The sequence below is a fragment of the Perca fluviatilis genome, chromosome 6 (assembly GCF_010015445.1).
Source record: "Perca fluviatilis chromosome 6, GENO_Pfluv_1.0, whole genome shotgun sequence".
Taxonomy (NCBI): domain Eukaryota; kingdom Metazoa; phylum Chordata; class Actinopteri; order Perciformes; family Percidae; genus Perca; species Perca fluviatilis.
Genome location: NC_053117.1, coordinates 32,812,734 through 32,831,317, shown reverse-complemented (window position 1 = coordinate 32,831,317; position 18,584 = coordinate 32,812,734). Strand labels below are relative to the sequence as shown.

Below are 18,584 nucleotides of genomic sequence, written 5' to 3'. Positions count from 1 at the left end.
TGGAAAATCTCCAGTGTTGCATTTGATACATTAATAATCTACTGTACATATATCCTTTGTTCTCCATTTATCTAGGTATTAGTCTCTGAACACATAATACAGGCAGATATAAGGCAGATGTTTTAAGCAGTTCTGGTATCTGTTTATGCTATCTTTTATGTTTTACCACAAAGTTAAAATTATATATTGTGCGTTTTACATAAAGCATTTGAGATGTTCTACCTTACATCAGTTAAGTTAGCCTTAAAGCACAGACAATAAACATTTCTGCAAGAGAAGACAGAAGGGAAGAAGCAGCATGTGTGCAGGTTAAAAAAGCAATCCAGGAGATTCATAAAACCATCCTACCCCCCAAAACAATTAAATAATGGAGAAGAATGGTACAAAAAACACAATGCAGAACGAAAAGCAAGAAAAAATTTAACAAATATACGTATCTTGTAACTAATCTATGTTTTCTCATTTTCTCTTCCAGTGAAGAAAGCGAAACTACACGGGCCTCCAGGTACAGTAAGAGCTAACCATCATGCTGAATATCTGTTGATGTTTGAACATGGAGAGGTGTGGTCGTCATAATTCAATTCAATTCAATTTTATTTATAGTATCAAAACATAACAAGAGTTATCTCGAGACACTTTACAGATAGAGTAGGTCTAGACCACACTCTATAAATTCCAAAACCCCAACAATTACAGTAATTCCCTCAAGAGCAAGCATTAGCAGTGGCCTTTTAGGAAGAAACCTTGGCAGACCCAGACTCTTGATATAGAGCTGAAAAGAGCAATCGTGTTAATGATTTTTTTTGCAAACTGCAAGCTGCAAACACGTAGAGTTAGCTAGCTTGTGTCTTTAGCTAAGTAGTTTACTTTTGCAGTTCTGAATCATTCCCAAGTAGCTAAGTCAGGTGGAGACGGAAGCAGTTACAACCATGTCTAGACAAAGTGGTCGCCTGCTGAAAAGATCTGAAAATGCTCCAGGGCCGAAAGGCAAAGCAACTAAGCAAAGCAACAGAAAAAAGATTCAGCCCCTGTCAAAGCTGCAGTGTGAGCAGAACCAGCTGATACTTGAAGGACCTGCTAAGCCTTGTATTCTCGAGACTTCTGAGAAGGGAGTCGGGGTCGACTGTGATGCAGTTCTCATATCCCCATCTTCCTTGATTCGGCTGTCACCTTTGCCTCATCTTGGATGTGGATCTCCTGAAGATGTGTGGTTGAAGATGGTCGGCAGGGAGCAGAATTACAGACACAGCAAGAGCTTTGTGCAGAAACACCTGACAATACAACCCAGAATGAGATCCATTCTCCTCGACTGCTTAATTGAGGTGAGTGAGGCCTATACTCTTCACCGGCAGACGTTCTATTTGGCTCAGGACTACTTCGACCGGTTCATGTTAACGCAGAACAACATTGAAAAGGGCATGCTGCAGCTCATTGGGATAACTTGTCTTTTTATTGCAGCAAAGATGGAGGAAGCATCTCCTCCAAAGCTCTCACAGATGGCTTATATGACTGCGGGAACCTACTATGAAGAAGAGATCATTCAAATGGAGATAATTATTTTGAAGGCATTGCATTAGAACCTTTGTCCTGAAACAGCCGTGTCTTGGCTGAAGCTTTACTTCCAGATAGCATTGATGAACAGCGACTCTGACCTGCTGCAGCCACAGTTATGTAGAAATGGCACTTCTTTTAGACCTGTGTATCCTCAACATAAACTCTCTTGACTTTGAGTATCGAGTGTTGGCTGCCTCAGTCCTGAGCCATTTCATTGGACCTGAAACAGCTGAAAAGGTGTGAGGTCTGTCGAAAGACGTCATCCAGCTGTGTGTGAACTGGATGGCCCCCTTTGTGGAGTCGGTGGGATTGTTTGGCAGAGCGACGCTGAGGGATTTTGTCGGGATAAAGAAAGAAGACAGACACAACATCCAGACGCACACAGACTATCTGACCATGCTGGAGGACGTCAGTCAAAAGGAGGTGAACGGACAGTTCCTCACTCCTCCCAACAGCACAGAGAAAACCTGCACACGCTGAACCACAAGAGGAAGACTCTGAGGTGAATGTGAACAAAGAAGACACCGGGTTAAGGTCCCACTAAGATGGAGTCTTGTTTACTGGAATCGGTTCCTAACCAGTGGGGCGGGGGGGGGGGAGACTACTGTTGACTGGAATAAGGACTTTGTTCAGTATGGGATTTTATGTTATGCCTGCTGATTTGAAATTGTCACTGAATGCAATATCAAGGATAATATTTAAAAGACTTAAATCTTGGCCAAAGCTTTTTTTTCATGATTTTTAGCTGTTTCTAGCAACTGGGTGCTTTAATTGAGAAAAGAAATGTTTTTAAAGTGTCAGGTGTCATTTCTTGAAAATGATGTTCTATTACTGAAAGTAATGTGCAATTGTTTACTTCTGTAGCATATTCAATATGTTTAAAGTCAACAGAATCTGAATACTGCTTCAGGGTCAGTTGAAGTGTTTTTTTTTAAATGCATGTTGAAAAATGATTTTACTGCCGCTATTTCACCTGTCAGCTAATCTGTAAAAGGTAACTCGGAAACACTGTTCTGTATAAGTATGCACCTTTTCATGAAATCTGATGAGAGCCATTGATCAAAAGCAGTGGCTGAATAAAGGGCATACTCTTCAGTGTTTCTCAGCGAGCTGTGCCATGTTGTTGTCAGCCATTGTTTGTGTAACTCAGGACTATGGATAGTCAATGCTTTATTTTTTAAAATAATCCATTTCAAATGATTACAAGTGTAAAAATGAGCAACTGTATTTATTTTAGAAGTTTATTTTTTACCACAAAATAAAATACACATTCCCACCCAAAAACCTAGCTTCTGGGGAGTTTACTCCCCGGAGTCCTTATGTTTTTTCACCCAGCGTATTTCCTTGGAGAACGTTGGAACCAAGATCTTGGTTGCAGCTGTCGCTGTGGTCCTGCTGCACTCCCTGCTAAGCTCTGCGGTGTGCTGCAATGTCATCAGTGACGGACTGGTAATCTGGCATTTGGGCAGATGCCAGAGGGGCCGTGGGCCCTCATGGGCCGGCCGGCCAATCAGAGAGCCGCATGAGTGTCACTTACTTAATTGTTAACAGCGGCCCATATAATTTATCTTGGCCCCCTTTCAAGCATCAATAACAAAGTTATTTTGCCCAACGATAGCCAAATGTATCCAAATCCTTCACACCTATTACTTATGTAATCTGATTTTTATTTATACCACATATGAGTCTCTCGATATCACAGTCATGGTTACCCTCTACAGTCACGAACTTTTACATCAGTCCGTATTGTTTTGTAGCAAAATTATTTATTCAGATCAGATGTTCAAAAATGTAAACGTGCATGGTTTGAAATAAAACAAATCTACCTGCATTTCTTTTATTTGAATATTTGTTTGCAAAAGTTAAAATGAAGCAATGCCTTCTGGGAATTTCAAGACAGAATCAAGTAGACCGCGTCTGCATCTTTATGTGTCTATGGTCTGCGTCAGCGACAGCGTGGTGGTTGGAAGTTGAAAATTGGAAGTTGTAAGCTATGGTTGGAAGTTGTTGACAAAAAAAATAATCGAGGCATCAAGCGACACAAGGGGGGTGGGGGCTGCTGAACCCTGCTGCTTCTTGCTACGTCCATCCATGCTCTGCTGGGCCGCGCTACATCCTGTAACGCCCTGCAGCGCACTGATATGACATGAACTACTACAACTACCATTTGAAGTCACTGTTCCATTATTAATGTGACTTTTACTGCCACTGTTCATCGCATCCCCAACCGGCACCGTCAGACACCGCCTACCAAGAGCCTGGGTCTGTCCGAGGTTTCTTCCCAAGAGGGAGTTTTTCCTCGCCACTGTCGCACTGCTTGCTCTTGAGGGAATTACTGTAATTGTTGGGGCTTTGTAAATTATAGAGTGTGGTCTAGACCTACTCTATCTGTAAAGTGTTTCGAGATAACTCGTGCTATGATTTGATACTATAAATAAAATCGAATTGAATTTAATTGAATTGATAGGCGGTGTCTGACGGGGCCAGTTGGGGGTGTGATGAACAGTGGCAAATAATAGTCACATTAAAGATAATGGAACAGTGACTTCGAAGGTCATTGTGGAAGTTCATGTCATAGCAGGGCACATCGTGTCATACTGAGTAGTGCAGTCTCCTATACCGGATCCTGACTACTCTGTGACTATGTGAGTAAACTCCCCAGAGCTAGGTTAGTAACAAGCATTTCTGGGACAGGATGCATACAAAAGGAAACAAGTGAAAACAGAGATGAGAAAGCAGCTCAGTGTGTCGTAGGAAGGAAGGAACTTCCCCGGTAGTCTAGAATTATAATAGCATAACTAAGAGAGGCAGGCTAGCTTAGAGAGAGGGATGCCGGATCGGGCTTGAACTCTCCCCTGCCGGATCGGGCTGTACTGGCCTGCCTCCCTCTACTCTCGCTATATTATTGATTATATGATAAATAAAACTGATGACTACGAAGAGAAGCAGATGGGCCGGTTAGGCGGACGCTGCAACTCCTCACACTTAACTATAAGCTTTATCAAAGAGGAGGGTTTTCAGTTTATTCTTAAATGTGGTGACGGTGTCTGCCCCTCGAACCCAAATTGGGAGCTGGTTCCACAGGAGCGGAGCCTGATAGCTGAAGGCTCTGGCCCCCAGTCTACTTTTAGAGACTCTTGGAACCACAAGTAGCTCTACTAGGACAATAAGGTACTAAGAGCTCTTCTAGGTATGATGGTGCTTGACCATTTAGAGCTTTGTAGGTCAGGAGGAGGATTTTAAATTCGATCCTAGATTTCACAGGAAGCCAGTGTAGAGAAACCAATACAGGAGAAATATGATATCTTCTCTTAGTTCTCGTCAGAACACACGCTGCAGCATTCTGGATCAGCTGGAGAGTCTTAAGGGACATATTTGAGCAACCTAGCCTAGAAGTAATGAATGCATGGACTAGTTTTTCAGCATTGTTTTGAGACAGGATATTCATAATTTTGGCAACGTTACGAAGATGGAAAAAGGCTGTTCTTGAGGTTTGTTTTAAGTGGGCATTGAAGGATATATATATAGGATATATAACTCCTAAATGTCTGACAGTAGTGCTGGAGGCCAGGGCAATACCATCCAGAGTAGCTATATCTTTAGATAATGAAGTTCAGAGGGGCTTTGGTCCCATCACAATAACTTCAGTTTTGTTTGAGTTTAACATTAGGAAATTGTGGGTCATCCAGGATTTTATATCTTTAATACACGCTTGAAGTTTAGCTAACTGACCACTTTCGTCTGGCTTAATTGACAGATATAATTGGGTGTTGTCTGCGTAACAGTGAAAGTTAATTGAGTGTTTCCTAATAATATTACCTAGAGGAAGCATATATAAGGAAAATAGAATTGGTCCAAGCACTGAGCCTTGAGGAACACCATGGCTAACTTTAGCGTACTTGGAGGTTTATCGTTAATGTTAACAAATTGGGATCACTCAGAGAAATAGGACTTAAACCAGCTTAGTGCAATTCCTTTAATGGCAACTAAGTGTTCCAGTCTCTGTAACATGATGGTATGGTCAATAGTGTCGAATGCACCACTAAGATCTAATAAAACAAGTATGGAAAGTCCATTGTCAGCAGCAGTTAGAAGGTCATTAGTAATTTTCACCAGTGCCGTCTCTGTGCTATGATGCATTCTAAATCCTGACTGAAAGTCTTCAAATAGATTGATCCTATGTAGAAAGTCAAATAGTTGGTTAGCAACTACCTTCTCAAGGATTTTGGAGAGAAAGGGAAGGTTAGATATAGGTCTATAGTTGGCTAAAACTTCAGGATCGAGGGTAGGTTTTTTCAGAATAGGTTTTATCACAGCTATTTTAAATGACTGTTGTTAATAAAGACAAATTTATCATGTTTAGTATTGTGGTGTTGACCACAGGTAGTGCTTCTTTAAGTAGCCTCGTTGGAATAGGGTCTAAGAGACAGGTAGTTGGCTTGGCTGAAGAGACCTTTAACATTAATTGTTGAAGGTCCATAGGATAAAAGCAGCTTAAAGGAACACGCCGACTTATTGGGAATTTAGCTTATTCACCGTAACCCCCAGAGTAAGACAAGTCGATACATACCCTTCTCATCTCCGTGCGTGCTGTAAAGCTGTCTGACCGCTCCAGCATTAGCTTAGCCCAGCACAGATCCTGCAGGTAACTGGTTCCAACTAGCCTACTGCTCCGAATTGTGACAAAAGTGACAAAATAGCGCCAACATGTTCCTATTTACATGATGTGATTTGTAGAGAGTCTAGCGTGTACAAAACCAACATAACATGAGACACAGCCATCTTCTATCCGTAAAACAAAACGCGGGAACTATATTCTCAGACCGGCTTGCTGCGCGCATATCACTCCGCCCAAGTACTATATTCTTCCGCCTGAGAATATAGTTCCCAGTTTGTTCCGGTTAGGAACATGCTTGACCATTTTAGCTTGTTTCGCTGTGACTCTAAATCATAACATGTAAATAGGAGGCATGTCATTAACTATTTACACTTAGAAACAGTAGGATTACTGGAACCATTCACCTGCCTGTTCTGTTATGGGCTGATGCCGCTGGAGCCGTCAGACAGCTTTACAGCACGCACGGAGATGAGAAGGTTATGTATCGAGTTGTCTTACTCTGGGGGTTACGGTGAATAAGCTAAATTCCCAATAAGTCGGCGTGTTCCTTTAAGTATGTATCAGGTCTTATCGTTTTCTCCAGTCCTCCTGCGCCCAATGGTGAGCTGTTAGAAGTTGAGGGCGAAAGGTGATGAATTTTATCTCTAATTGTTATAATTTTATCATTAAAGAAGGTCATGAAGTCATCACTACTCAGAGCTACAGGAATAGATGGCTCAGTAGAGCTGTGGCTATCTGTCAGCCTGGCTACAGTGCTGAAAAGAAACCTTGGGTTGTTATTTTCTTCTATTAGTGTTGAGTAATAGTCTGATCTGGCAATTCTGAGGGCCTTCCTATAGGTTTTCAGACTATCTTGCCAATCTACACGAGATTCATCCAGTTTAGTGGAACGCCATTTACTTTCAAGTTTTCGTGAGATTTGTTTTAATTTGCGAGTTTGGGAGTTATACCAAGGTGCTAATTTCCTTTGCTTCATCGTCTTCTTTTTGAGAGAAGCGATCGAGTCTAAAGTTGTCCGTAGGCAGGCCGTAGCAGCGTCTACGAAATTATCAAGTTGGGAGGGACTAAAATTAACATAAAGGTCCTCTGTTATATTAAGGCACGACATTGAGTTAAGTGCTGTTGGAATATCTTCCTTAAATTTAGTTATAGCACTGTCAGATAGGCATCTAGTGTAGAAACTTTTATTTAATTTCTTATGGTCTGGTAATAGGAATTCGAAAGTTATTAAAAAATGATCTGATAATAAAGGATTCTGCGGAAATACTATTAAATCTTCAATTTTGATTCCATATTCTAGCACAAGGTCAAGGGTGTGGTTAAAACAGTGCGTGGCCTCATGCACATTCTGACTGAAACCAATCGAATCTAGTAGTGAATTGAGAGCAGTACTAAGGCTATTGCTGTCATCGTCCACATGGATATTAAAATCACCTACAATACGTACTTTGTCTGATTGAAGGACTATACTTTATAAGAACTCAGAGAATTCAGATAAAAATTCAGAATACGGACCTGGTGGGCGGTAAACAACATCAAATATAATAGACCTTTTTCACGGCAGACATGTTGACATGTCATAGTAGGAAAAGCACAGGTGTATTCAAAACCATAACAGATGGCTGCATTCCACAGAGGTCCTAGTATTGTGCATGCTGACTCACTGAAATAGCTTACTGGGACACTTGATGGAATGGAGCCATCGTTAAGGTTATCAATTTCAGCTGTGCTTTTCCTACTATGACAAGTCAAAATGTCTGCTGTGAAAAAGGTCCATTGGCTGTACTGTTTTCCACGTTGGGTGTTGAAGATTAAGAACAAGGCTTTCAAACGAGTTATAATTTAGTTTAGGTTTAGGATTAATTAACAGGCTTGAGTTGAATATGGCTGCAACTCCCCCTCCTCGGCTTGAGCCTCGTGGAATTTGAGTATTATTATGACTGGGAGGAGTGGCTTAATTTAGACTAACGTATTCATCGTGGCTAAGCCATGTTTCGGTGAGAAAAAATAAATCAATTTGGTTATCTGATATCAATTCGTTTACCAATATTGAAGACAGAGATCTAATGTTTAATAGTCCACATTTGATTTTCCTATTCTGTTCCATCAGTGCAGTGGTTGTTTTAATTCCAATTAGGTTGTTGAGTATAGCACCTCTTAGGGCTGCACGATTATGGCCAAAATGATAATCACGATTATTTTGATCCATATTGAGATCACGATTAATTATCACGATTATTTGTTGATTTTAGCCAAAACTAATTTTATTGTCACATAATTATATAATTATAACTGCTTTTACATCCATATTGTGCTACATTCCTACTAATACATCCATATTGTGCTACATTCCTCCTTTATTGAAGGATACTGTGAAGGAGTATGCCATTTCAGCTGTTGTGCGACCGCTTTCCACACATGCATGTTTGCCGTGAAAGATACAGGCAACGCAAATTTCTATTCACGTTAACGGCGCATGTGGTGCCTGGTATCTACCAGACGAAATAGCTACGCGGATTTCTGTGGCTCATTACACTGCCACTTACATGTCTGCGTTGCGCTCTGATGCTCCGAAACCCACGTTAGAGGCAACATAAACATCGCTGAATGTCACGCTAGTAAACACTAATAACACGTTACACAGCAGGTAATGTTAGCCTACCGTTAGCCACAGTAGTAACTGGATTAAACACGGCTAAAATGCTGACTGCTAAACAGTGTAGCGTGTCTGTATTTCACTGTAGGATTCCAACAGCGGGACGTCCAACAGTCTGCTGCTAAAGCTGTGAGCTAAAAGACACAAACTAGCACTGGTCACTGCTGTTGTCTGAAAAACAACACAGACGGGACAAAACGTTGCGTTTACTGGTAAACTGGTAAACCTCGTGACCGGCTTATGATGACCGACTGCTACCTGTTTCCTCACGTTACTCTGTCCTCTGTGACTGTCTACATCTAGAAACTAAGCTGCGCGGTGCAGGCAGGGAACAGCTCTGATTGGCTCATGGAGACATGTGATCAGACAGTGATTTATGGAGCGCGAGATTGGCTTTGCAAAAACTGTTCTATGAAGGGATTGACGCATTTTAAATATCGCTCGATCACGCAAATTTGATCGTGGGATCGATCACGCAAATTTGATCGTGGGAAGCCAAAATCGTGATCGTGATTAAAATTCGATTAATTGTGCAGCCCTAGCACCTCTTTTGTTTATGTTAATCGATCTCAGTCGGGGAACATACACCGTGGTTATGGGATTATGAACGGGTGGTTGTTCCAAAGGAGCAAGCACAGAGGAGCACAGTCAATCATAGTTCTGAGTGTGCAAGGCGTGGTGCAAATTCTCACGGAGCACCTGGTTTTCGTGTGTATTGGTGATGGGTCCCATCCCTGCTGTACAGGGAGCCACGTTTCCCAAACAGATTAAAATTGTCAATAAAACCTAGAGCAACAGTGTGATTTTTCTCATTAATAGTCTGATTTATCTGCTGCTAGAGCTGGGAGGAGGTAGTGGCCAAAAGACTATACAAATTCCAATTAGTGGAATGTGGGATCATTTTTCAGTTTCTTCATTTAGGATGTATATTGTCTTTTAAGAAAAAAATACTTTAGCACAACATACTCATTTAACGCTGTTTAACAAGTTTCTCTAAGTTCTGAAAAAAAGACAAGACACAAGTCATTTCTTTTTTAAAGCTGTGACTTCCCCCTTAGTGCCTGAGGTTCAGTACCAATACCTAAACAATACTTAAACAAGAGAGCCTATAGCCATGCTTTTGGCATGTATACTGTTCATATTGTTCACCATCTTAGTTTAGTGTGCTCACAGGCTAATGTTTGCTAATTAGCACTAAACACAAAGTGCAGTTGAGGCTCCTGGGAATGTCATTAGTTTTGCCGGTATTAACCCATTAACCAAAGTATTGGACAAAGTAAAAGTTTGACCTGATGATGGGTAGGAAAAAATCATGTGATCACCAAAGTTATTACAATTCATTCTGAGGGGAATAGTTGTCGAGCCTTTTGAATTATAACTTCAAATGTTAACCTTGTGGTGACAATACAGGAAAAGTGAGGGGATCACCAAAGTCGATAGCATTCATCATCTGGGAACCATGAATGTCTGAACCAAATTCCATGGCAATCTATGAAATAGTTGCTATAAAATTATGAGTAAAGACATGTTTCTATTTCAAACTTCACAAGCCTATTGACATTGTTCTCATGGGAAGAATAGCATCAATTGTTTGTTTTCATGTCATGCAACATGGATTTGCAAATGATGTTGTCCAAAGAAGCAAAGATGGAAATAGTGTTTAGTTGTTAAAGTGATACAAAAGCTCTTAGGGAGAAGGTCAGAGTGGACAGTTGGGCACACACCGTGTCTGACTTGCACTCTGGAGACTGCTATTCATTGGTTTGTTGGTTATTTTAACCCACACCACAACCATTACTTATCTTGGCCTTTAGATACAGTATGAGGACTTTTGCATATGCATATTTAGCTGAGCTTCCTTTGAGCAAGGTATTGATGCCCCACAAAAGTTCCGCTGAGCTCTCCACTGGTCAGAGTGTAGTTGCACTCTCCAGATGTTAGTGTTTCTATGGCTGCCCTGTACCTGTCCCTGGGCAGCTTTTCTTGCTAAGCCCATGTTTGAATCTCTCCTTGATCATGTACTTGGATGTCCTCAGTAGATATGTCACAAAAGAGAACAACAGCTGAAAAGATTTTTCAAGCAGTTCCTCTTCGGGGATTAAGCATCAACAATTCAACAGCCAGGCAAAAGTGAAACTGCGTCTTCCCGTCCACCTTTCTTTCCTTTTTTTTATCTCTTTGCTATCTGCAGCTGTTCATCCAATTTTCTCTCCAGGCGATGATGAGGGGAGAACAACAGCGACGAGTATAGTCAAGCCAGAGGAGGAGAGAAGAAAATCAATAGATCATCATATACAAAGGGCCACCTGCTAGCCTGAAATGACAATCTGTCATCCCGGCATAAAGGAGAAGATGGAGACAAATCCCTCAGTGTCTTTAGGAGACAGAGACAAACTCCAGATACAGGAGATGATATGTCATTGGCTGCCTCTGGCTTCCGATCGCAGAGCAGATTTTAAGAGCGGAAGAAAGAGATTTGATTGGCCTCCCCTGGGTTCATAGAACAGGACATGAGTAATGGTGTTGCTACCGTACAGTCAGAGCGACTGTACAGTAGCGATGCCTCCCTTTGAATGTTATACAGTTTTTTTTGGTTTTTTTGGAAAATTTCTTTATTGCAGATCAACATTGGGTTCAGACTGCATTTGTTCATACAAGCAAAACATTTTTTTTTTTTTTTTTTATTCGTACAATGACATCAATAACAATAAGCGGCAACCAAGAACTTACAATTGTAATTATTTGGCGGATTCTGAATACAATTATGATGAGGCACCGTAGCAAGTATCAAGACTAAGAGACCAAAAAGTAAAACCAGGAGTCAAAAGAGATAAGAAAAATTCCCTTTGAAACCGCTAATGCTACATTATCAATATATGTGACCCCACATCACTCTGTTTCCTCCCTCAGACCCCTTAAATGTTCCAAGACCGGTCCCCATGCCCTATCAAACGCATTCTCCCTCCCTGCAATCATGAATCTGATCTTCTCTAAGTGGAGGACTTCACCCAGCTCTCTCAACCACATCTCAAATGAAGGGGCAGCATCTGACTTCCAAAATCGCAATAAAAGTTTTTTAGCCAGTACCGTACCCAGATACACTGGCCATTTGTCCCTGCCAGAGTTCAAAGCAATGTCATTTGTAGACCCCAGAATGGCCACAAGGGGGCTGGGTATCCACTGCTTATTGAAGGCTTTTGAGTAGAAATCAAATACAGAAGACCAGAATGAGTGGAGGTTAGGGCATGTCCAAAATTGGTGTGTGAGGGTGCCCTCTTGGTTTTTACACTTATTACAAAATGCTGATATGCTGGGATACATCTTGCTTACTTTTACTTTTGAGTAATGCAACCTGTGTATTACTTTAAATTGTATTGGATTATGTCTCGCATTCACTGAGCACCTATGAATGTTCACAAGACATGAATCCCAAAATTTCTCAGTGAGGGGCATCCCCAGTTCTGTCTCCCACTCAGTTCTTAACCTATCTGTGCTGGTTGGTTCATGGTTGATCAACGTCCGGTATAATATTGCCACTGCTCTTTTTCTGCCTGGCCGAACATTAATTATGTTTTTGAGTGTGTCATGCCTTGGTATGTCTGCAAGTGTAGACAAGCAAGACTTTATAAAATGCCTGACTTGTAGATATCGGAAAAGATGAGAGGCTGGGAGACTATATTTGTTCATTATTTGCTTAAAGGACATGAAGTGCCCACACTGATACAAGTCCTTCAAACATTCCACTCCTTTTTCCTTCCATAGAGCAAATGCAGGATCCGTCCCCGAAGGTTTAAAGACATGGTTGTCGCAGATAGGGCTGTCTATGAACATGTCTGGGGCTTTCAAGTACAGTTTAATCTGCTTCCAGACTTTCAAGGAGTTGTGTACTAGAAAGTTCCCTCCGTATAAAGATTTGTTTATCTTAACAGGGCTGCTCAGTAGGGCTGGGAGAGAGGTCCAGCAGCAGGCTGATTGTTCTATAGAAAGCCAGGCTGGGGGATCTTCAGCCGTGCTCTCAATGGATTTACCACTCCTCCAGAAAGCCAGCGTGTTTAAATGTGCAGCCCAGTAGTAGCATCTGAAATCTGGGCGACCAAAGCCCACCTCTTTTTTTGTTTTACATAGATGTTTCTTGTTTATACGCACCGCTTTATACTGCCAGACAAAGGGAATTATAATAGAGTCTAATTTCTTAAAGAGGCTTTGTGGAATCCATGATGGGATCAACTGAAACAGATGTAAGAATCGTGGGAGAACCACCATCTTAATGGCGTTTACTCTCCCGACCAGTGACAGTGGGAGAGTCTTCCAGAAATCTATGTTCTGCTTCAATTGCGTTATTTTCAGATTCCAATTCTCATCAAGAAGACGTGTAGGTTCACTGGTTACAGTCACCCCCAAATATGTGAGCCTGTCCTTAGTAACTTTAAAGGGTACCGAGTTCAGAGCAGCGCTATCTTCGTGTAAATATATAGGCATTAATTCACTTTTATCCCAATTAATTTGAAACCCTGAGAAAAACCCAAAGTGGGTAAACAGATGGGTTAGCTACGTATAGCAAAACGTCATCCGCATACATCGACAGATGGTGTTTCTGCCCGTTAATAGAGACAGGCGATATTCTGGGGTGATTACGCATGCCTGTTGCTAATGGTTCTATGGCTAAAGCAAACAAGAAAGGCGAGAGAGGATCCCCCTGTCTGGTGCTTCGGTATAATGGGAACTGAGGAGAGATATCCTGGTTTGTGATTATACTAGCTGTGGGGTGAGCATATAAACTCCGTATCCAATTAGTGAACCCCTTCCCAAAGCCAAAAGCATCCAGGGCTTAATACATATATGGCCACTCGACTTGATCGAAGGCCTTCTGAGCATCCACAGAGATCAAAACTGTCTCTGTATTGTGGTCAGTGTATAGTATATTGAATAGACGTCGTAAGTTGGAGTGAATGTGTCTGTTGGGAATAAAACCTGTTTGATCAGGGTGCACAATTGTGTGGATATGATGTTTTCAAACGATTGGCCAGAATTTTGCTTATCAGCTTTGTTTCGTTAGGGAGCAATGACACAGGTCTATAAGAGGAGGCATCTAGCTCATTACGTTCCTTTTTCAAAATTAAAGAAATGTTTACCTTATAGAGCATTTGAGGCAGTTGACCAATAGATGCTGCATGTTTAAACATCCGTAAAAGCAGTGGAGACAGCTCCTTAGAAAAGGAATGTTATACAGTTTAACTAATTTATAATACCAAACAAATTGCTCAGTTGACGGTAAAAGGAAACTGGTCTGTTCCTTGTATCTTGAAACTCTTTGATGGAGTAGCAGTAGTTTAAGAAGTATATAGAGAAAAGTGGGGGTTGAGCTATTATATAGCTACTTGATACGATATATTGTAAATTGCCTGACAAACACAGGAAGGAATGGAAGTCTTTGTCTGGATATTTCTTTTTGGACTTAAAATAACATACCTACTCCCTCAGGGCTGTAACACCCAGTCAAGTAAGTGATAGAGAGTATACCCTGAATGCAGTTCTGTCGTCTGACATGATTATTAATCTCAGGTCAGACACAACTAGTAGAGTTTGTCCCACTCTAATGCCCCAGTTTGGGAAACATGATCTGATTTATCTTAACAGTAAAAAGCAGTAGATTCTTTGCCTGGGGGAGCTAGCTGCTGTCCCAAAGCCCTCCTGAAACCCCACTGGTGAACAGCCCCCTGAGAGATGTTGGCTGGTATATGTGTCACTTTATTAGAAGATTTAAGGCACATTATTCTGTTTTTAGCCTTGCTATAACTGTGGCTCTAGAGATGTTGATGTCAGGTAGTCTCCTGGTCTGTTGGTCCAAAGCTTTGGATTCCCATGTTATTTGGTACAGACATTCATGCTCTCCATAGAATGCACACTAATAACTTTGTTGAATCCCTACATTTTTCATCTAGCACCACAAGCAGGTCAAAGTTTGCAGTTTTTTTTTTTGATCAACCAACCCTTAGTAGACATCAAGTAATATCCAAAATGACCATATTTCTCCAATAATGCTAAATTGTTTGGATTATTGATACATTTTCCATCTTATTTGTGGGCCAAATGTTGCTTATATTTGAGCTGCAGCACACTGGATAACAGTTGTACTGGTGTAACTCAAAGGGAAGAGATCTGTGCCAGAATATGTACTGTAATTCACCTTCAGTTATAAAGTTAGAAACCACTGACAAAAGTCCCATGACATGGTGCTCTTTGGATGCTTTTATATAGACCTTAGTGGTCCCCTAATACTGTATCTGAAGTCTCTTTCCCGAAATTCAGCCTTGGTGCAGAATTACAGCCTCTAGAGCCAGTCCCACAATGAGCTTTCCTTAGTATGTGCCATTTCTGTGTCTGTAGCTATTGAGGAGGAGATAGGGGGGGAAAGGTGGAGGGTGGGGGTGTGGCCTTGACCAACTGCCACTTTGCTCGTTTGAAAGCCATGATGTCTCTCTCTCATGGGTGGGCCAAATTCTCTGGGCAGGCAAAGCAGAGAAAGGGGAGGTAATCTTGCTCCTTATGAGGTCATTCCAGATTAGCCCATCTGAGCTTTAATTTTCTCAAAGGCAGAGCAGGATACCCAGGGCTCGGTTTACACTTAACGCCATTTCTAGCCACTGGGGGACCATAGGCAGGCTGGGGGAATGCATGTTAATGTTAAAAAAACACAATGCTAGCAGCTCATTCAATGGAATACTTTGGAATACTTAATTTAAGGGATGGAACTCTTTGATATCAGCTTTTTGATCATAACACTATACCATACTTACAAATCTCTGGATTAGAGGTTAAGGAAGTGGGGATATAATCCGAGGGAAACTAGTTTGAATCTCAAGCTGCTTTGGTAAAACAATCCTCACCAAAAATGTGAATTAGAAAAAAAGGGTCCTTACGAGATTGCATTCAGAGTAGTAGATGGCTGGTTCTGCTGGGTAAAATTGGTGTGAATTTATTTTTATTTTAGTATTTTTTAGGTAGTATCTGTTTTGGCTTCTTGTTTGAGTGCTGTGAAAAATTTTGGCTGTACTTGTTATAGTAATCATTAACCGTGAACAACAGGTCTGTCTTCAGGTGTGTTTGAACAGGTAATTGTCCAAAATCATTTTTTATACATGACATGTTGCTTTACTGCAGTAGTGGCTATCCTGCTGTGCTCTGCAGCCTAATGAATGCTGATGAATCCCTGGCAATAATGAGACAATGGTGTTGTTGGTGTAATAAGGCAGCCCTGTCTCAGCACAGCCTCGACTGCTGTGCTGTCTGACTTGCATTCTGTCTGTTGCTTATTGCGGACTGCAACAATTTCTCCTGAGTCACCTTACTTTATGTGTATACTGAGTAGCCATTCTAGACACTTTTACTGTGTTCTTCCCAAAATAAGTTGACAGACCCCCAACAACATGGAATGGACACAGAGTAACATTAATTATTTGTCCACCCAGTTAAGGTAATTCCAATATTCATTACTTTAAACTCTGTTTTGAACTCTACCAACTCCTGAATAAAATATCTAGCCCTTTAGTTGCCTGATATTCGTCTGTCATCACCAGCTAAATTTGCAGAAAGACTTTGTCACCATTTAGTGCTGGCCAGGTAGTCTATAGTTTATTAGAGCTTGTTTGCTGAAAACAGCTGTCAGCTGAGGCTCGAAACAGGTTTGATAAGAGCAGAAAATACTATAATAAAGGCCATTTAAAACCAAAACAATAATTTTATAGAGGCCCTGTAAAGCTGCAGAGATTTTTTTTGTGGTGGGTTTGTCACTACAAGCGACCCCTTTCACATTACATGTAGTCACTTGATGTCAATATAGGAATATTAATCGTGATCAGAAAATGTGAATGTAAAGCAGGATGTGCTGTTGATGTTAAAAGATATGCAGCTTAAATGAAAAGAAAACATTGTCTGTTTGCACTTAATAATTTTGTCTCAGTTCAATATCTCCTTCAGCTTCCTTCATCCACCAAAAGCTCTCCTATGCTCACTCTCCACTCACTTTCCAGGCCTCCTCCATCCCCTCCCATAATAGAGTATTCATTACTGTAGACAGCCTAGTAAATGTCATCTCGCCTGGCCGCGCTGCGCACGTCCATGTGTAACTGAATATAACTTATTTATTTTCATAAGTCATTGCGACTTAATTATAAATGACGCTTGGTGCTCCCCAAGAGGGTCCCACTGCATGCTGGGATATGTCCTCCCAGTTGCTGCTTACTGGAAGGTGTGTGTGTGTGTGTGTGTGTGTGTGTGTGTGTGTGTGTGTGTGTGTGTGTGTGTGTGTGTGTGTTTTTTCCTATGTGGGTAGTGTGTGTGTGCGCAAGCATGCATGCATTTATAGAGGTCTGCTAAGTGTGATCTTTGATGACAACCCTGGTGGTGTTAAAGGAAGTAGATTCCAAATATAGACGACTCAATTCTTTTAAAACGTTTCCTCCGTTTTTACGTTGTTTTGTTTTTGCTCTTTTTCGTTGCTTGTCCAGTTGTTGTGTTTTCCTAATTATTCCTTACCACAGGCAGTAAATGGGGCTGTCTGCACCCTGCCAGTCCCCTCGTCCCCTTAATCACAGACCTGGCAACCCCCTTAAGTGGATGATGGATTATTCCCGATTAACCATTTCATTACTGCTTAGCTCTGCAGGGCAGGGGGACATATGGGCCACACACTTGACATTTCATTTGATAAAAGAATACAATTTATGTACAATATTAAGAAATTATTTTCCCACAAGAAGATGGTGGTGCACCTAAACCTTAATAACTTCCTGAATTTATGCAGAAATAAAGGACATACATTTGTTAATAGATTCATCAAGACTTCATCAGGACTCAGAGCTTAATGAATCCACTTATCTTACCAACATGGAACCACATACTGTACAAACTGTTAAATGGGTATCATTCTTCCAATTAAGTGCTTTCAACCCTGAAGGTTCAAACTCCAGACAAGTAGTAAGTGCAAGTACATTAGCTTTAAATAAGTGAAACTACAAAGAGCCATATGAAAGTGCAGCTTCAAAAAAAAAAATATATATATATATATATATATATATATATATAGCTGTGAGGGGGCAGCAAGCAGGTTGGCTGATGCAGAGCGAAGTGGGCGGGTTGGGGTATAGGGTTTGACCATGTCCTGGATGTATGCTGGGGCTGATTCGGTCATGGCCCTGTATAGAAGTAGTGTCTTGAAGCGGATGCTGGCAGCAATTGGTAACCAGTGAAGAGAGCGGAGGAGCGGTGTAGTGTGAGAGAACATGGGGAGGTTGAAGACAAGTCAAGCTGCTGCGTTCTGAATGAGCTGCAGAGGCCGATGGCACATGCAGGCAGGCCAATCAGGAGGGAGTTGCAGTAGTCTAGACGTGAGATGACTAGAGCCTGAACCAGAACCTGAGCCGCTTTCTGCGTTAGAAGGGGACGTATCCTTCTGATCTTATGCAGCATGTATCTACACACAATCTGGTAGTTGCAGCAATGTTGACAGTGAAGGAGAGCTGGTCATCAAGTGTCACACCCAGGACTGATCCCTGAGGAACCCCAGTTTTGAGTGGGCAAGATTCTGAGGTAGATCCTCTCCAAGTTACCCGGTAGGTTCGGTCTGTCAGTTAAGATGTGAGCAAAGAGAGCGCAGAGCCTGAGACACCCAGATCCTGGAGTGTCGAAATGAGGATCTGGTGGTTCACTGTGTCGAAGGCAGCAGAAAGGTCCAGAAGGATGACGACGGAAGAGAGA

General features: G+C 41.5%; 1 protein-coding gene and 1 pseudogene across 1 annotated transcript in view; both read left to right on the top strand.

The window, feature by feature from the left end:
• Positions 1–18,584, top strand: part of LOC120561066 — an 82,575-nt gene that overhangs the window by 18,105 nt on the left and 45,886 nt on the right. Inside the window, exon 2 of the mRNA XM_039804032.1 lies at positions 476–505. Coding sequence (XP_039659966.1) covers positions 476–505 — 30 coding nt within the window. The remainder of the gene's footprint in view (positions 1–475; positions 506–18,584) is intronic.
• On the top strand, positions 858–2,140 carry LOC120560707 (annotated as a pseudogene).